Genomic DNA, 18,375 nt, shown 5'->3' on the forward strand with positions numbered 1-18,375 from the left:
TGAGGTATCATCGTTCTGCAAACAGCATTCTGTTGGTAGACCTCCTTCCAAAGTAAAGAAAATGCAGAGAATTTTTTGGTTAAATTATTTATGCTTTTTGATAATTCTTGCTCTTCCTAAGATAGCATAAATATATATATATATATATTTTTTATTTCAAGGCAGACATGAATGCCACTTTGAATAATCTCTTTTAATTATATTTATTTTCTTTTTTGTCTCGCATCACAACTTCTTCACTTCAAATCATTTAAGATCTAAAAATCTGTAGAACTTTTTTTATACTGATGATGGGTAAATGAAGACCAGCAAAGACACAGAAATGTGGAAAATGCAACCACTTCTGCATGTATGTGCTTAGATGGAGCTGGTGTAAGCACTGGGAGAGCTTGGAAAGTTGTTTAGATATTATCTTTGGAAGTGCACACTTTGGATGCTGCCAGTCTTTTTTTTTTTTTTTTTCCCTTTAGTTATCTACAACAGCTGAAAAAATCTGTAAATTATGGATGGGTTGCTTGGATATTTTATGGAGTGGAGTGCCTTAAAGCCAGATGATTGTTCTTTGTGTTAATTCATTTTATTTTTGTAATTGCAGAGCCTCCAGTTACCATCACCCAACCTTTGGTGGGAGGATCTGTCTCGGAAGGGGGGGTGGCTCGCCTGGAGTGCACATTATCAAGTAAAACTGAGGAGAAAGTGACTTGGTTCAAGGGAAAAGAGCAAATAAAAGCTGGAGGGAGATACGAGATCCTCTCTGATGGAACGAAGCAGATTCTCATTATCCGTGGATTTAAGCCTGAGGATCAGGACAGCTACACCTGCATGGCTTCTCCAGAAGTCAAATCTGTTGCCAGCCTGTGTCTTGAAGGTACAAAGTGTGCATTGGTGAGGTGATAAATCAGATCTGGTATGGACATCCAGGGCCATCTCCACAGCTTGGACTGGAATTAATTTTCTTTTACAAGCTATGATAACAATCCACAAGGAATTTTTATTTTCCTGTTTGGCATTGCCCAGTATGTTCCTGCATCCCAAATAGTTTTGAGTTGCTCAGATTAGAGTTTCTAGAGACACATATTTGAGGCGTGACATTATTGTCTCTACACAAGTTTTTGGTGCCTTTTGAGATGCTTTAGGGTATTCTGTGGATGTCCCAGACAACCTGGAGCATCTCAGAAGGGACTGGGTAACATATAGAGGCACGTGAATGTGTCCCAGACACCTTCAGGCTTAGGCACATCCAACCAAGCAGGTGTGTCCATATGACATGGGTGTCTCAGCTCCCAGCACAGCCACTGGAGATCTTTTCAGGAAAGACAGGGAAGCCCTACATATCTGGGAGATTGGATGAGCCTGGGTAGCTTTCCAGGCTCCACTGGCAGTCTTAACAGCTGCAACATTAAAAAGGCAGAAATCAATTGGGTTCAAATGTGCAAGGAATAAATGAATTCTAAAAAAAGTTGTTTGTGAATGTTGTAAGTGCATGCATAGAATCACAGGACTGTTGAGGTTGAACACACTTCCTGAAGATGGAGTGGTCCATCCTCCTCCTCAAAGCATGGTCAGCTAGGACAAGTTCACCAGGACCAGATTCAATTACATCAACTTCCCAGAGAGGGTGTGAAGTCTCCTTCTCTGTAGATATTCAAAATCCATCTAGACACTGAATAATGTGATCTAGGGGACTGTGTGTGAGCAGGGAGGTTGGACTAGATGATATCCAGCCATCCCCTCCAGCCTTCCCCATCCTGTGATTCTGTAAATTCCCATGTTTTTCTCAGTATAATGATTAGTTAGATGCCTCTGAGACTCTCCAATGTAGAACATTTCCATGTGCTTTCTCAAAACTCATAGATATTTAACTTCTCATCTGTTTCACTTCCTGCAGTTCCCACAGTGTCGATGCTGAAGGAGATTGCCAGGGAAGCTCCCCCTGCCAGCCGGGCTGAGGAGCAGGTGGATGGACACATCCAGCCCAGCCTGCCTCCTGAGGCTGCCCAGGAGGGAGATCTGCACCTCCTGTGGGAAGCCCTGGCCAAGAAGCGCCGTATGAGCCGGGAGCCCACCTTGGATTCCATCAGCGAGGTGCCCGAGGAGGATGAGAAGCTTCAGAAGCTGAGGAAGGAGGAAGCAGAGATGTCTCACTACTACTCGGAGGAGTACTCCACGTGTGACGAGCTGGCCAGGACAGGAGAGGCAGATTTCTCTTTCACAAGCTCTGATGACGAGTCTAGAGCTGGGACTCCTTCCCTAGTGAACTACCTCAAGAAAGCTGGGAAGAAGAGCACCAGCATTACCAGCAAGGTTCAGTCCACCTCCACAGCAAAGCTATGGAAACAGTGGGAGACATCCACTGTGGAGACCACCGTGGCCACCACGGCTGCTCAGCCAGCTGAACCAGAGCTACCAGATTTAGACGATCCCTCCATGAACAAGGCGGCTGTGAAGATCCAAGCCGCTTTCAAAGGCTACAAAGTCAGAAAAGAGATCAAGCAACAAGAGTGCCCGGTGTTCACTGAGACCTTCAAAGATTTCTCTGGAGAGCCTGGAAGCACCCTGCACCTGGAGTGTGTGGCCCACAGCAAAACCGACATGAACGTCCGCTGGCTGAAAGACGGCAAGGAGCTCTCGGATGGTCGCTACTACCACATAGACAGCTACAGCGATGGCACCTGCTCCTTGATAATCGCCGGCCTGGACAGGAAGGATGCAGGTAAATACACCTGTGAGGCATCCAATAAGTTTGGCAAGGTCTCACACAGCGCTAAGGTGGTGGTTGGCGCTCAGGAAGCTCAAGCTCTTGCTAAGGAGAAGAGGAGTAAGCAGAGCACCGACAGCGAGACGGAGAGCTCGTCCGGCAGCGAGCTGGATGACGCTTTCCGAAAAGCAGGAAGGAGACTCCACAGACTCTTCAGGGCCAAGATCTCCACGGAGATCTCTGATGTGGAGGAAGAGCTCTTTGTCAGCGCAGACGAAGGGGACATAGACGTGGTTGACCACCAGACGTACCGTGAGGATGACCAGTACATCTACATCAAGTTTGAAGTCATGTCCGAGGCCAAAACGGCCGCCACAAGGTTCAGAGAGATGTTTGGCGCTCTGGGAATTCCAGTGGAGATCGACATCTTGGAACAAGGCCCGAAAAAAATCGAATTGCGCATTGGGAAGGCATCACCTCCCACCCTTGGGAAGTTTCCACTTCCAGCGAGACCTCCACCACCTTTGCTGACTTCTGACACAGGTGGGGAAGTAAATCTTGCCTATTCCTTGGAAAAGACAGTGGGAACAGGTCAAAATGTAATTTTTTAACTCTCAAGCAAGTTGTTTTTTTTTTTTTTTAATTTGGTGCTGATATTTTTATGAAAGCTTTGCCCTTTCAGAAAAAAATAGTGACTTTTAATTCTCTTTCATTTTGAGGAGAGGAGGCACACTGGTGGGAAGGTTACAATTATTGACTTATCTGTGAAGCCCCTTTTCATGCTAGAAATGTCACCTACTACAACATGACCATAAATATACGATTATTGTACTTAAATTAATTATGTTGGGTTTAGAATGGTTCTGAGGGAGACAAGATATTTTGGCAAGGATAGGAGCAGGGATAATATATAGTTGGCAGCTGTGGTATTGCTGTGCTGATTTTTGTAATGCTAGGGAGTTTCTTGACTCTTTTCTAGAGAAAAGATATTACTCTATTAAAAAACTGGAAACCTGGGCATCAAGGGCCTAAAACATACCTTTAGATAAAACCAAACTTTCCTTTCTTCTCTCCAACCACCTCAACTTCAGCCCCCATGTTCATGACCGAGCTCCAAAACCAAGAGGTGCAGGACGGGTACCCAGTGAGCTTTGACTGCATCGTCATTGGCAAACCCCTGCCCACGGTTCGCTGGTTCAAGGATGGCAAAGCCATTGAGGAAAACGATCACTACATGATCAACGAGGACCAGGAAGGGTGTCACCAGCTGATCATCACTGCCGTGGTGCCCACGGACATGGGCGTCTACCGCTGCCTCGCTGAGAACAACATGGGCGTGGCTTCAACCAAGGCTGAGCTCCGTGTGGACTGTAAGTCTCAAAATCACTGGAGAGAAAACAACCAAAGGAGTTCTGCTGAGACCTGGCTAATTTGTTTTTTCCCAAGGGAAGCACCATTTGACGCTGTTGAGTCAGGGATGGAAAGATTCCAGTCCTCAGGTGGATTAGAAGGTTAACTTTAATGAAAGTAATGGGTCTTTTATAATGGGACTTGCTAAGGTGATCCTTGATTGGTCTCAAAGTAGAAACATGTCACACTATTAGTGACTATGAATAGCACACTGTGAAGAACCATAACTATAAAGAATGGTTACAGAAAGAGAGATATAATTGTTTTCCTTCTTTCCTCTAATATTCTCAGGCTCAGCCTGGGAGAAATTATCTCTGTTCTTTCTTCATCTGAACTGAGAATCTCCACACCATTTACATTTTAAAGGAAGATGTTTTGGCCAGAAAACTTTCACTTGCAAACTTCTTGGGTTCAGCTGGGTTTTGCTAACTCCAAGGCGAGGTTCAGAGCGAAGCTTTTGGGGTGAGCAGAGGTGTTTTCCGTAATCCAGGGACGTGTGGGATCCTGCTGCACTACAATATAAAATCCACCTGCCAGTCACTCCAATTAGTCAGGGAACAAAAATCAGTAAGAACTATTTTAGCAAGAAAAATAATTTCAAAACTCAGAGGATTCAGACATATCTTCTTCCATTTAACAGTGACCAGCACGGACTATGAGACAGCAGCAGATGCAACAGAGACATCATCTTACTACAGTGCCAAGGAATACATTTCAAGGTAAAATAGGGAACTGTGGCTCTAACCTCTGACTGGGTGAGATCAATCTGTGAATTTATGTCAGGGCTGGGTTTGCTGTGTCGAGCAAATTTAATGCTATAAAGGAGCATCCAGCCCAGCTGAGATTCAATAACTGCAACAGCTGCACATTGATCATGGCAGAATTGCTCTTGAGCCTTCAGGGAAGCTGGGGTATTTCCTCAAGGATTCACTCTGTTACTTTTAATGTCAGATGGTGCTGAGTCTGCTCTCAGGATGCCAAAACCACAGACTGAATTTACCTAAAAGAGATCATTCTGATTCCACACTCTTACCTGACATCCTGATTTTCCTCTTTCTAATCCCAATTGCTGCTTAGCCGAGAACAGGAGGAATCCACCACTGAGGAGGAGCAGTTGCCCCAGATCTTTGATGAGCTTCATGATATTCATGTGGCACCTGGAGCATCGCTGGCTAAATTTCACTTGAAGGTGAAAGGTGAGTGGATCCCACAGTATTGTCAGTTTTCCAGGTCTGATACCAGGTTAAAGTGCTGGACAAGGTTTTCTAAGGTGTTCTTCTGCAGCTATGGGTTGAGCACCTTGCACCATTTCTGCACAAACCAGCTGGGGAATGTGTTCATGCTGAACAGGGACTGTTGGAGCAGACTCAGGCAGGTTAAGCCTCATTTTGTGTCCATATATCCAGGCATAATGACAGGCATGTGCTTCTGAAAATTGAATTCTGGATTTCTCTGAGCACAGCAGCAATAAGAAACAGTAAACTTGATATTATTTTAATCATCCCTATTAATACCTATAATTATATATTACATATATTTATATAACCTAAATAAATATATCTAGTATAATATATTAATAGTAATCATAATTATATTATAATATCAATACATATAAAGTCAGTCTCTTTCATTGTCTTCAGTAAATGAAACAGTTGTGAACTTGCCTTCGTCCATTAAGAGGCTGCTCCTACAATGTAAAAACTGCAAACATCCCTCTGTTGTTGACTCTGGTAGGGAGAGGTAGGGATTTTCCTGTTTTCTCTGTTGCTGTCTATAAAAATTATGAGAATGCATTTGGCTTCAACATTTCTCTTATTGAACCATTCAAATCAGATCTAAGTGTTGGTGTTTCAACCTCCAAGGCATTTGCACATGCAGACAATATGGGGAGTGCCAGAAACTGAGGAGACAGCAAAGAATTTTAACAGATAAATGGAATTTAATGCCTTTTCAAGCTTTCCTAATTGGTTAAACCCTTGAAACAGGAGCCCTGTTAAACCCTTGAAACAGCAGAGGATCTGGCAGTTTGGAGACGCTCCCAAATCAGCTCTGCCAGTGAATTTTGTTCTCTGTGTCTGTAACTGCTCCTCACAGGGTACCCTCAGCCTCGTCTCTATTGGTTCAAAAATGGGCAGCCCCTGAAGGCCTCGGATCGAATCCTCAAGACTGACAGGCAGGAATTCCACTCCCTGGAAATCCGCGACGTCACCAAAGCAGACGCCGGCCAGTACTTGATATTTGTCATCAACTCTGCTGGCTCTGCCTACTCCTCAGCCAGGCTGGTAGTCAAAGGTGGGTGTTGCTCTGTTTTGGGCTGCTTCAGAGGTTTTTGCCATGTCTATAGTTATTTTTTACTGAGGAAACCTCTCAGCGTAACTCAGGTGAGGTAGGCAAGTCTGAAGGTAAAAGGTGATGTGCTTTACTCTTGGTTCTTTATTTATTCACCCATAAATTTAGTGTTTAAGAAGATGATGATGCCACTTCTCTGTGGTCTGTCTCATAAACAGGTATTTTATTCTTGCCCATCCTCATTAACCTTAAAAGTTCATTTCATTAAAACTTAGGGGCTCTTACAAATCATACAAATATTTCTGTGTAATATCTCCACTGGAGTCACTTTGGGAGCTGTTTTCTGCAGCTCCTGGATTGACACTGATTTGTCATGTTCTTTTTTTTTTTTTTCTTTTTTTTTTTTTTTTTTGTGTTCCAGATCCTTATGAGAAAGAAGAGCCATCCAAAACAGGTGAGAGAAGTCACAGCAGGTGAGTGAGAACAGAAGCCCCAGGAATTTTTCAGTCTAAACTCACTGTGCTTCATCAATAATATTATTTCTAGATTCCCATGAGCAGCTGATACCACCAAGATTCCTTGAAAGGTTTACAAATAAGAAGGTGAAAAAGGGTGCAAGCATCACGTTATCTGTGAAAGTTGAAGGTAAGTGAGCAGATACCTCATCTCTCTGAATAACACTTGAAATGTGTCAACATTTTACAACACATTCTTCTCTCTTTGCCCCCAAGTCATTGCAACCTCATTTCCTCTATCTGAAGTCTGTGATTCTACTCCCAACTTACATTTCTTACAAACACTTCACAGTATTATCTTATTTTTCTTCAGCTCCATGTTTTTCTATGTAAAAATGGGGATAAATGACACTTTGTAGTATGATGTACATTGATCATGAATTGTATGGTGATTGACAATTTTGGTTTTATGGAAAGATTTGATGCGTTTATGATCATGATGTAAAATGGTTTATCCTCCTTTATTGCATATTATGCCTGTTATTGCTGGGAAAGTATCAGAAAATGGATCAAAATCAGCATTTTTTCACAGCAAGGCTCGTCATTTTAAGGGAGGAACACAAAGAGGAAGAGTAAAGCTTATTGCACCAATTTCCCCTTAGGACATCCACCACCAACAATCACTTGGATGAAAGAAGAGTCTCGGGAAGACATCCTGTGGATCAAACCAGACACTCCTGGGTACAAGCTGGCCAGTTCCAACATGCACCACAGCCTGATCCTGTTGGATGTCAAGAAGAAGTACAGTGGAGCTTACACCTGCATTGCCACCAACAAGGCTGGCCAGTCCATCTGCACTGCCAACCTGGAAGTTGCAGATGGTAAATCTTTGCTGCAACATTATCAATTTCTCTCTATTTCCCTTTTATGCAGTCCCTAAGGGAAAAAAAAAAACAAACCAACAAGTGTGGCTGTTAAGGAAACTATCCAATCACACCCAAAAAAATGCATTTTCTCAAGAGCTGCCATGACTTTGCTTGTCTTGCAAATGGTTACACTCTTTACTTCTATAATATTTCAGAGTTCTCACTGTGTCTTGTATTAACAGCAGCACCTTTTCTGTATAAACAGAAGGCAAGTCTAAGGAACAACCAAATTAGGTACAAATTTTAAAAAATGAAATGCAATGTAAAATAACAGGGGAAAGTCACCTTTTGAAAAATTATTTTGAGTGCTCCACTCTGCTGAGGTATTTTGTATTAGAGTTATTTGATTTTTGTAGAGTTTTCCAAGGCCTCTTTTAACACACTAAGATGGGGGAAAAACAGATATATACTGGGAATTGGGGCAGAGCTGTGAAGGATTCCATTTTCCTGTCATCCTGCCTTGCATCCCACACTTTTATTGTACCAAGAGCTGCAGGAGCATAACTTGAGCAGTGTGGAGAAATGGGGCAATTACATATTTTCATGAACAGGGAGAGGAGGGAGGAAACCATTGCTACCACGGGACTGGGAATATATATCCACATCTAGAAAATGTGCCTGCACTGAATAGCTAAAAAAGGACATTCTGTGCCTTCTATCCTCTAATGACAAACCCCAATCTTGCAGTGAAAGAGGCTGAAGTCCTGACCCAGGAGCGTGTGATGGTGTCAGAAGCCATCATGACCACACTGGGGTAAGTTGGATGTGTGGGAGCAGGGGGACGTGTTCCTCAGTCAGCTCTCCTTACTGCCTATTTTATTGCCACTTTTAACTCTGCTTTATTTTCTTTTCCAGAACTATTCAGTCCTCTGAAGGTAAGAGAAGCTGTTTTCTCTCTCTTCTTCCCGTCCTCCATATCTACAGCTGAGGCTGTCAATGTATTTCATGTATCCACTCATTTTTGTCCACTTTTCTTGAGATTGTCTGAAATGTTGGAACCTTTCAGGACTGCTCACTGTTCAAGGGTGAATTATTTGGATGAACTAAAAGCAAGCACAGTTTTAAAAACAGGAGAAGGGAAGAAAATTAAACCCTCCTTCCACAGAAGCTTTTATTACTCAAAAAGAGATGAATTTTCAATGACACTGCCAGCTTAATAACAAATTCTCTTTCTTTCCAGGAGACCTTGAAGCTGGCAGAGAAGGTGTGCCCAAAAGCCCTATTTCATTAGCTGATGTTGGCTCAGAAGAGTTCTTCCAGAAACTTACCTCACGCATCTCAGAAATGGTATCTGCAAAAATAACTCAGGGTAAGGAATCTGGAAAACACAGTTCAATTATGGTAGGGAGAAAAAAAATCTCTTTTTTTAGGTGTTGTTTAATTTTAAGTGAGATTTATGCAGCAGGTTTTGAGACAGTCATTTTAGATAAGCCAATGAACATTTGTCAATGCTTAGGGGTAAGAAATTTAGGTAGAAGTCCATCCAATCTGCACATCTCAGTCTAGAATTTTGAACTAGGAAAAAAGCTATTACAGTAAATTTTAAAAATATAAGTGTACTTTGCATATCCTAGGTATTTGAGTTCCTTGGATATTCATCATTCCTAAATCAGAAAGCAATCCTGTTTTCTGTACTTCCCACATCTTCAAGTTTTAGCTCACAGTGGAATTTTAAAATCAAGTTAAGGCTGAAAACTCTGTGCACAGCTGTGCAGTAATCCAATGATTTGTTGAGTTGAATTAAAAATGCTGGTTTGTGTCTGCCCTGGTTATCTTGTAGAAAAAGTTTAACTTGGAGCAAAAATAGAGGCATTAACTCTCCAACAAACATTCTTGCAGTGCAGTGGCAATACATGCACTAGGCCTGCAACACCATGTGTTAAAACATCCAAATTATTCATTTAATCCTAAATATCAACAGGAAATCAATAGGAAATGAATGGTCTTCCCAGGAAGAAGAAAAATTATGATAGATTTGGTTGATGTTTAAATTGGGGATACTTATATAACACTTTGCTGTTGCTCTGCTCTTCAGCCAAACTTCGAGTACCCGGTGCAGAAAGTGATGATGAGTCAAGAACTCCCTCTGCATCTCCTCGCCATGGACGGTCCAGACCTTCATCCATTGCTCAGGAATCCTCCTCTGAATCTGAAGATGGGGATTCCAGAGGAGAGGTATGACATCTCTATGGACAACTCGGATACAAGTAGAAAACTAAGCTTAGAATGACCAACCTACTGTGGTGTAGGGATCTCCATCCTCTTTCATGATGTAATTCAGGGTTTTTTAGCTGTATTTAATAGTTTAATGTTGTGTCTGTGATACATAGCACAGAGAATCAAATTCTGATGCTCACCCTGTGATCCTGAGCAAGTGGTTCAAGTCAACATGGTCAAAACATGACTTGGTTCCTCTTGCTCTCATGGCTGAACTTTAGGAAGTCAGAACTTGATTTTCTGTGGCCTTGGATAAAGTTGGCCAGAGGAATCTTGTTGGGTATCACTGGCCAGGGGCTGTGTACAGATCATGAACAGGACAGGACTGCTGGGAACGGGCCTTGAGCTGTTTGATTTTCCAGCATCACTCTCATTCCATGGTTATGACAATGGGAAGATGCCATCAGCTCACATCCCAGGCAGCAGACCAAGAACTCAATGTTACAACTCACTTTATAAGTTTTTTGAGTAATTACACAAAGCAGAAGCACACTGGCAGTAGTTCCATCCACTACTCTAAGCACAGGTACCTTTGGTTAAACAATGCTTATTTCAAATACAACACCTGCTTGTGAGCCTTAAACACAATGCACAGAGCTCCATTATTAAGCCTAGAACTCCCTAATATCTCACTGGATAGACTTTGCTGCAGCTTAGGGAGTTATTTTAGACAAGCATTAATACACAGACCATTGCTCTATCTGTCCTTACTTTTCTACTTACATAATTTTTCTGCTGACCAATCTCATGGCTCCTGCTTAGCTCCAATCACAGTTCTGCTGTCTCTGAGGCTGCCTTTTGCAGCTTTCCCAAAACCCTCTGATTTTAAGGATTTCCACAGTTGGGAAGTTCTTAATGCGGGAAATGAAGAGCACAAAGTGACTGTAGTTTGGTGCCTGCAGATCTTTGATGTCTACATGGTCACTGCTGACTACGTGCCTGCGGCGCCGGACAAGGAGACCATCACCCTGAAGGAAGGACAGTACGTGGAAGTCCTGGATTCAGCTCATCCTCTGAAATGGCTGGTCAGGACTAAACCCACGAAATCGAGTCCCTCTCGACAGGGTTGGGTGTCTCCAGCTTATCTGGACAAGAAATTAAAGGTGACTGATCACATTTGGTTATTTCGCATTTAAAATTTCTTGTTCCTGTTGCAGTTTAGAGTGATCCCTTTTGCAAGGAGTGATGCCAGTGAGGTTGTTGGAGGGGGCTAGAAGAAGGTTGTACTTTTTCATGTTTTTATTAGACAGTATTTCTGGTCTGTTCAGGGGTTTCTGGGTTGGAAAGACCTAAAAACTCTGCAGTACAAAAGAAATTTCATGCTGGTTTAGTAATTGTTGGACTAAACAGGACTGTGAACACATGAAAGATATTCCTGAGTATGTATAAATAAAAGCACTGTTCACTTCCAATAATTGTTTTAATTTCTTTTCCTAATATTGTAGTTGTCACCAGAGTGGGGAGCAACAGAAATTCCAGAGTTTCCTGGAGAGTTTGTTTCTGAAGATGAATACAAAAGGAAGCTAAGGTGAGCTAATGTCACTTGGCATTTGCACCTTTGAATTTTCCTGCCTGTTGAACCACTTGTATTTTTGATTGATTTCAGCTTAGGAAAATTCCAGGCAATCAAGATCACAGAATCCTAGAAGGGTTTGGGTTGGAAGGGACCTTAAATAGTATCTAGTGTCAATGAGTTCTATGGGAAGGGACTCCTTCCATCCATCCATCCATCCATCCATCCATCCATCCATCCATCCATCCATCCATCCATCCATCCATCATCCATCCATCCATCCATCCATCCATCCATCCTCCATCCCATCCATCCATCCTCCATCCATCCATCCATCCTCCATCCATCCATCCCTCCATCCATCCATCCATCCATCCATCCATCCATCCATCCAGTCCATCCATCCATCCATCCATCCATCATCCATCCATCCATCCATCCATCCCTCCATCCATCCACTCCCTCCATCCTCATCCATCCTCCACTCCTCCATCCTCCCTCCATCCATCCATCCATCCATCCTCCATCCATCCTCCATCCACCATCCATCCCATCCATCCATCCATCCATCCATCCATCCATCCATCCATCCATCCATCCATCCATCCTCCAGTCCGGGCGAGAACAGACTCCCGGGGGGGCCGCGCGGGCGGGGGTGGAAGAGAAAGAAGAGAGAGAAAAAGAAAAGCCTTACGGGAAAACAACGCGCGAGCTCCTCCGCTCCCTCCCAGGGGGGAGAACGGGGAGGGAAGCGCCGATCGGCAGAAACCCGCGGAAAGACGGGTAAGTCCCTAGGGCCGAACACAGCCCTCCCTGCCCTCCCTTCCCTACTGGGGGGGGGCGAAAGGTAAGGAAGCACCGGACGGAGGCAGCGGAAAGAGATCGCGGGGACGGGGGACGATCTTGTACGCACGGTACCGGAAAAGAGGCCCAAGGACGAGTGGGGAAGTGAAAGGAGGAAAAAAAGAGAGGAGCCACGGTGCACGGGAGACACGACGCGGGAAACCTCCCTCCCTTCCTCTCGCGCTCCCTTCCCTCCCCCCATCCCTCCTAGACGTGCGGGGGGGAAAGAGTCAACGGCAAATGGGGGGGGGGAGATACAGGGAGGCCCGAAAGGAAAAGGACTGGGGGAGGGGGAAAAGAAGTCCGGACTTCTGGCAGCCGGAACGGGGCGAGGGGGGTTCCCTGCCCTCCCTCCCTCCCTCCGCTCCCTCCCTCCCTCCCCCAAAAACAAACAATCTTCCCTCCTCCCCCGGATAAAGTCAAGAAACAACCGCGCAAGCCGGTTGAGCAGGAAGACCTCGCGGGTAAAGAACCGGGGGTAGAGAAAAGCCCTCCCTCCCTCCCTGTCCGAAAAAAAAGGGCAGAGTGAGGGCAGAGACCGCCGTCCCTCCATCCCATTCCCTTCCATCCATCCAGCCATCCATCCATCCTCCATCCATCCATCCATCCATCCATCCATCCATCCAGCATCCATCCATCCATCCATCCATCCATCCATCCCTCCCTCCCCTCCCTCCCTCCTCCCTCCATCCATCCATCCATCCATCCATCCATCCATCCATCCATCCATCCATCCATCCATCCATCCATCCATCCATCCATCCATCGCCTTAAGAGGCTACCTAAAAAAGAGGCTAGACAGAGTTAAAGGAATAAAATAGATATTTATTAAAAGGCCTTCAAAGGATACACCTTGGGCAGTACAAAAGCCTGGCCAGCGCTACACCCAAGATGGATTCTGGGTCACAAGTTCTCACACTTTTATAAGTTTTGGTCCATTTATATACTGGTTTAATTGTCCAGTTTCAGCTCCAGGTTATGCAGTCCCATCCTTCCAGAGTGCTCTTCTCAATTTGTGGTTGTTTGTCCTTTTTGGGCCTGAAATGGTGTCCTTAGTTCTGGGGCTGGAAAAGGATTGTTTTGTCTGACTACACTTTGAGGAGAACTTGCTAACACTTTATATGAAATTCAGAGTTATTTACCAGTGCAGTACAGAACCTGGAAAATATGAAAGCTAAAACTTAAGTGTTCACATGCATCCATCCATCCCCACAGGGGATCTTTCAACACACCCCAGGAGTCAGTTCCTCTGATCATTTTAGGGCTGTACAGCCTAAAAGCCTCTCAAGGACAATTGTGATGATTTTTCTGTGATTTCTTTCTGCTTCTCTGTCTCCCCTTCAGTGTTCTCATTCAGGAGCTGTTGATCTCAGAGGAAGATTACATTCAGGATTTACAGTTCCTCCAGACTCATCACCTTAGGTACACTGAGACCTGTTCCAGTGTGCCAGGAGCTGTTGCCAGTCAGAAATCCACCATCTTCAGGAATATTGATGACATTGGTCGCTTCCATTCCAGGTGGGCATTCAGTGAAGACCAAAGAGTAGCATCATCATTATTATTATTATTATTATTATTATTATTATTATTATTAGTTATTATATCATATTATATCATCATCATCATATTCATCATCATCATCATCATTATCATCACTAGCATTATTAGCATTAGCATTATTATCGTTATCATTATTATAATTATGAATACTACTGTTATTATTACTTCTATTATTATTACTACAATTCTTACTATTATTCCTGATGTGGAGCACTGGCAGTGCTGAGGTGCAAGGACATTGATGCTCCTTTCAGGAGGGTAAATGATGGCATGGCTTAAATCCTGCCACAGGGTTGGGACTTCCATAATCCCCTTCAGAACTTCAAGGCTTCCTGTGTCCAGCTCATTTCTTACTCTTTTAAGTGAATTTAACTGAGCAATAGTGAATTATGTTAAAAAAAGCAGCAAGATCTTACAGGCCCTTCAGTGGTGCTGTCACAGAGGTATTAATCCACGTTAAACTGATGTCAGCATCCATGAATTTCAGGACACCTTCCACTCTCCCAGGGTTCTCCAAGACCTTCTCAACCTAGTCTTGGACACTTCCAGGGAACCAGGGGCAGCCACAACTTCTGTGGGGAGTCTGTGCCAGGGCCTCACCACTGTCACAAGGAAAAATTTCTTCCTAATTTCCCATCTAACCCAGCCCTCTGTCAGTTTAAAGCCATTCCCCCTTCTCTTGTCCTTCAGGCTGTTGTCCAAAGCCCCAGCTGAGAGGAATGGTGTTGTGCTGGGCACTTTAATCCTAATGTGGCAACACCCCTTATTGCCCCCCATCATTTCTGCCTTGGTTTGGACAGGTGTCTGCTAAGGAAGGGAGAAGCCTCCCTAGAAATGGAAAATGTAAAACCCCTCCCTCCAAACTGTTACAGTTTTTGAAATTAAGGGGCTGTCAGGCCAAGATATGGGAATAGGAACAACAGTTCTTTACTAGGAAAATTAAAAATATGAATGCAATACTACAAAAAAAGAAAACAAACACTGCCAGAGTGAGAGCAGGAGCTGAGCCCCTGTGACTCAGGGTGGTGGCACAGTCCCATCCCAGGGGGGCTCAGGGTGGTGGCACAGTCCCATCCCAGGGGGGCTCAGGGTGGTGGCACAGTCCCATCCCAGGGGGGCTCAGGGTGGTGGCACAGTCCCCATCCCCCATGGGCGTCTCAGGGTGGTGGCCCAGTCCCATCCCCGGGGGCTCAGGGTGGGTGGCACAGTCCCATCCCAGAGGGCTCAGGGTGGTGGGGGGCACAGTCCTCCCATCCGTGGGGGCTCAGGGTGGTGGCACAGTCCCATCCCAGGGGGGCTCAGCCCTCCTGCAGTGCCAGCTGTGGCTCTGCTGAGCAGGATCCTGCACAAGGGGGGAGTTTTCCTCTGCACTCCAGGCTGCTGGAGATGGGCCTGCTCTCCCTCTGGAATGCAGGGCAGCAGAAAGCTGCTCCTCTGGGAATGCAGGGGGCAGAGGCTGGCTGGGCTGTTCCCGGGCAGATTCGGATCCAGGTAGGAATGCTGGCTCCTCCCCTGGCAAGAGCATCTCCCCATGGGATGGTGGAATTTGATCAGCCCTGCAGGGACACTCAGTGGCCATGGACAGCAGAGATCTCCTGGAGGGAGGGTGGCTGTGGGAGAGATAAAGAAAAACTGCCCCAGGAACAGAGATAACTGCCCCACCTCTGACAAATGGCAATAGAATACCCCCATGTTTTACAATCCAGGACAATTCTCCCACAATAATTTGTGCTCACCTGACATCTCCTGATTCCCAGCCTGGCAGCTGGGGCTGCTTTTAGCCTCATTCCAGCCCATTCCTGAGAGGTGCTGTGCTCCTGTCCCCACAGTGTGTTCCTGAGGAGCCTGCAGGGCTGTGACACTGATGATGACGTGGCCATGTGCTTCATCAAGCACGAAGCAGAGTTCAACAAGTACATCCAGTACCTGGTGGGAAGGGTTCAGGCAGAGTCCATTGTTGTCAGCAAAGCTGTCCAGGATTTCTACAAGGTGAGGCAGGAGCCCAAGCACATGTGGGAAATTCATCCTGGAACCCACTGCATCAAGAAATGTCATTATTTATCATAAATGTGAACCTCAAAAGTATTTGTAGCATCTTTTGTTAAATATAATAGCAAAAACTTCTTAACTTAAAATTAATTAAACTTTAAAAGTGATGAAAACTAAAAATTTTTAGTTCACTTTCTAGCTTTTTCTGATAATATGGCCAATATGGGAACATATTTACATATGCTTATGCATTTATTAATATTATCAAGATTATGCAGCCGTGATTGTGGCTGTGTTTATGTAATTGTAATTAAGGGACATTTTAAAGGTCACCACATATAAGACCAAGAGAACCACATAAATCATAAATATAGATAAGCAAATCTTATTTCTCTTGCTCCAGCTACTCAGGATTTTTTCTACTGCTTTTTATAACAACCTTTCCTTGTTATTCCATGTGTTTTTTCAGAGATACACAGATGAATATTTAACTAATGAAGATCCCTCACAGCCACTGATCCCACCACTGCAGCACTACCTGGAAAAACCCATAAACAGGATCCAGCAGTACCAGACAATAATTAAGGTAAAGAGATGTTGTTACAGGTTTATGTTCTGCTCTTTGAAGCTTGTGCAGAAAATGATTTTTTTTTTGTTTCCTTTTTCTTGGCTTCCCTGTGATAAAATTAGAATTGAAAACTGCTTGAGTAAATAAGAGATTAATCATCACCAGTGGTGGTGTTCTCTAAATAGTTTTGTAAGTATAAATCCAGGTGGAGGTTCACAGAATCCAAGCCCATAAAGTTCAGTGAGCTTCATCTTTAAATATATGTAAAAATATTATGATATGATATGATATGATGATATGATATGATATGATATGATATGATATGATATGATATGATATGATATGATATGGTATAATATAATATAAATTAATATTGCATTACATTATATTATATTATTTATATTGGATGGCAGGTATAAATTTGCTTCAAACTCAGCACCATTTATGTTTTAAAAATAAGCCATTTCCATGTCTAAGATAATGACTTAGCACTTCTTTTCCTTTTTTACTGATATTACAGTAAGATGAAATTCTTGTTTTCTGAAAAGCCTTGCCCCATTCTACCACCCTGAAATATTTTGTCTTTCAGGCTTGCATCTGTCCCACTGTCTTAGACCATAAGCAAACATTTCAGAGCAGCATTTTAAACAGTATTTTCATGAGAAATAGCACTAGGATACTCAGGAAGAAAATAATTATGGCAAAATATTAACGTGTTCTAGTGTTGTATAAATGAGCAGCTTGAATATTTTGAAGAGGTTTCTACTTTTGAACACAGTTTTGCACACAACACCAACATTTTTAAGGGTCACTTGGAGGAGAAAAGGCATTTTCCACGCCTTCATTGCTGAAAGAGAGGAACAGGAACAAATGTGGGGAAAACAGGGAAAATGACATTTCACTTTTTTTCCTAGCCTCTGTTTTTATTAATCTAATGTTGACTCAGCATGGGCACATGAATTTCTTGTTCTCTGCTGTTGTGAGGGTAAGCAGAACAGAAATGCAATGGGTACATTTAGGATCACTTTGGAATTTTTGTGGTTCTCAACCACCAAAGCCTATCTGGTGTTTGTTTCAACTTTATCTTTGGTTGGCCTCAACTGATGTCAGGAAAAGCCAGACTGGTTAGTCTTTAATACTTTATTAATAATTTAATAATGTATTAATACTTTAATGCTGTTTATTCTTTAATACTGCTGAGTAGGTAGGAAAGAAAAGACTTTGTTATCTAAGCAGTTTGTGGTGCAAAAAAATGGGATAAAAGTTGCTGAGATGAAAGAGACAGAGCAGGTATTGAGAAAATCTTTGGCTCTGAAGGAACTGCTTATTTCCTCTCTGATTATCCACTAATATTTCCTTCGTTCACCCACAGGAATTAATCCGAAACAAGGCCAGGAACAGCCAGAACTGCACTTTGCTGGAGCAGGCCTATGCCATTGTGTCTGCCCTCACCAGAAGGGCAGAGAACAACCTGCACGTCTCACTCATTGAGAACTACCCAGGGACCTTGGAGAGCCTTGGGGAGCCCATCCGCCAGGTAACTGCAATGTGCCAGCCCTGCTGGCTCCCTGTGGGCCTTCCCCAGCTTCTGAGGAGCTCTAATTCTTAGGAGAAAAGTCTTGAAATCTATCGATCATCTACATTCATCTATTCTATTCTACATTCTATTCTATTCTATTCTATTCTATTCTATTCTATTCTATTCTATCATCTATCTACTATTCTAGCTTCATTCCATCCATCCATTCCATTCCATCCATTCATCCATTCCATTCCATTCCATCCATCCATCCTCCATCCATTCCATTCCATTCCATCATTCCATCCATCCATTCCATTCCACCATCCTCCATCCATCCACTCCTCCACTCCACTCCATTCCACTCCATCCACTCCATTCCACTCCA

At 43.7% G+C, this 18,375-nt stretch overlaps 1 protein-coding gene across 1 annotated transcript in view; it reads left to right on the forward strand.

The window, feature by feature from the left end:
* OBSCN (obscurin, cytoskeletal calmodulin and titin-interacting RhoGEF) overlaps window positions 1-18,375 on the forward strand; it is a 181,351-nt gene that overhangs the window by 108,467 nt on the left and 54,509 nt on the right. Inside the window, 19 exon segments of the mRNA XM_050971811.1 lie at window positions 596-868; window positions 1,889-3,241; window positions 3,790-4,068; window positions 4,749-4,827; window positions 5,186-5,304; window positions 6,203-6,400; window positions 6,819-6,851; window positions 6,944-7,042; window positions 7,515-7,733; window positions 8,466-8,532; window positions 8,634-8,653; window positions 8,959-9,087; window positions 9,814-9,953; window positions 10,898-11,098; window positions 11,441-11,523; window positions 13,696-13,869; window positions 15,741-15,900; window positions 16,370-16,486; window positions 17,841-18,005. Coding sequence (XP_050827768.1) covers window positions 596-868; window positions 1,889-3,241; window positions 3,790-4,068; window positions 4,749-4,827; window positions 5,186-5,304; window positions 6,203-6,400; window positions 6,819-6,851; window positions 6,944-7,042; window positions 7,515-7,733; window positions 8,466-8,532; window positions 8,634-8,653; window positions 8,959-9,087; window positions 9,814-9,953; window positions 10,898-11,098; window positions 11,441-11,523; window positions 13,696-13,869; window positions 15,741-15,900; window positions 16,370-16,486; window positions 17,841-18,005 — 3,908 coding nt within the window.

Source organism: Serinus canaria, chromosome 2 (genome assembly GCF_022539315.1).
Source record: "Serinus canaria isolate serCan28SL12 chromosome 2, serCan2020, whole genome shotgun sequence".
Lineage (NCBI taxonomy): Eukaryota > Metazoa > Chordata > Aves > Passeriformes > Fringillidae > Serinus > Serinus canaria.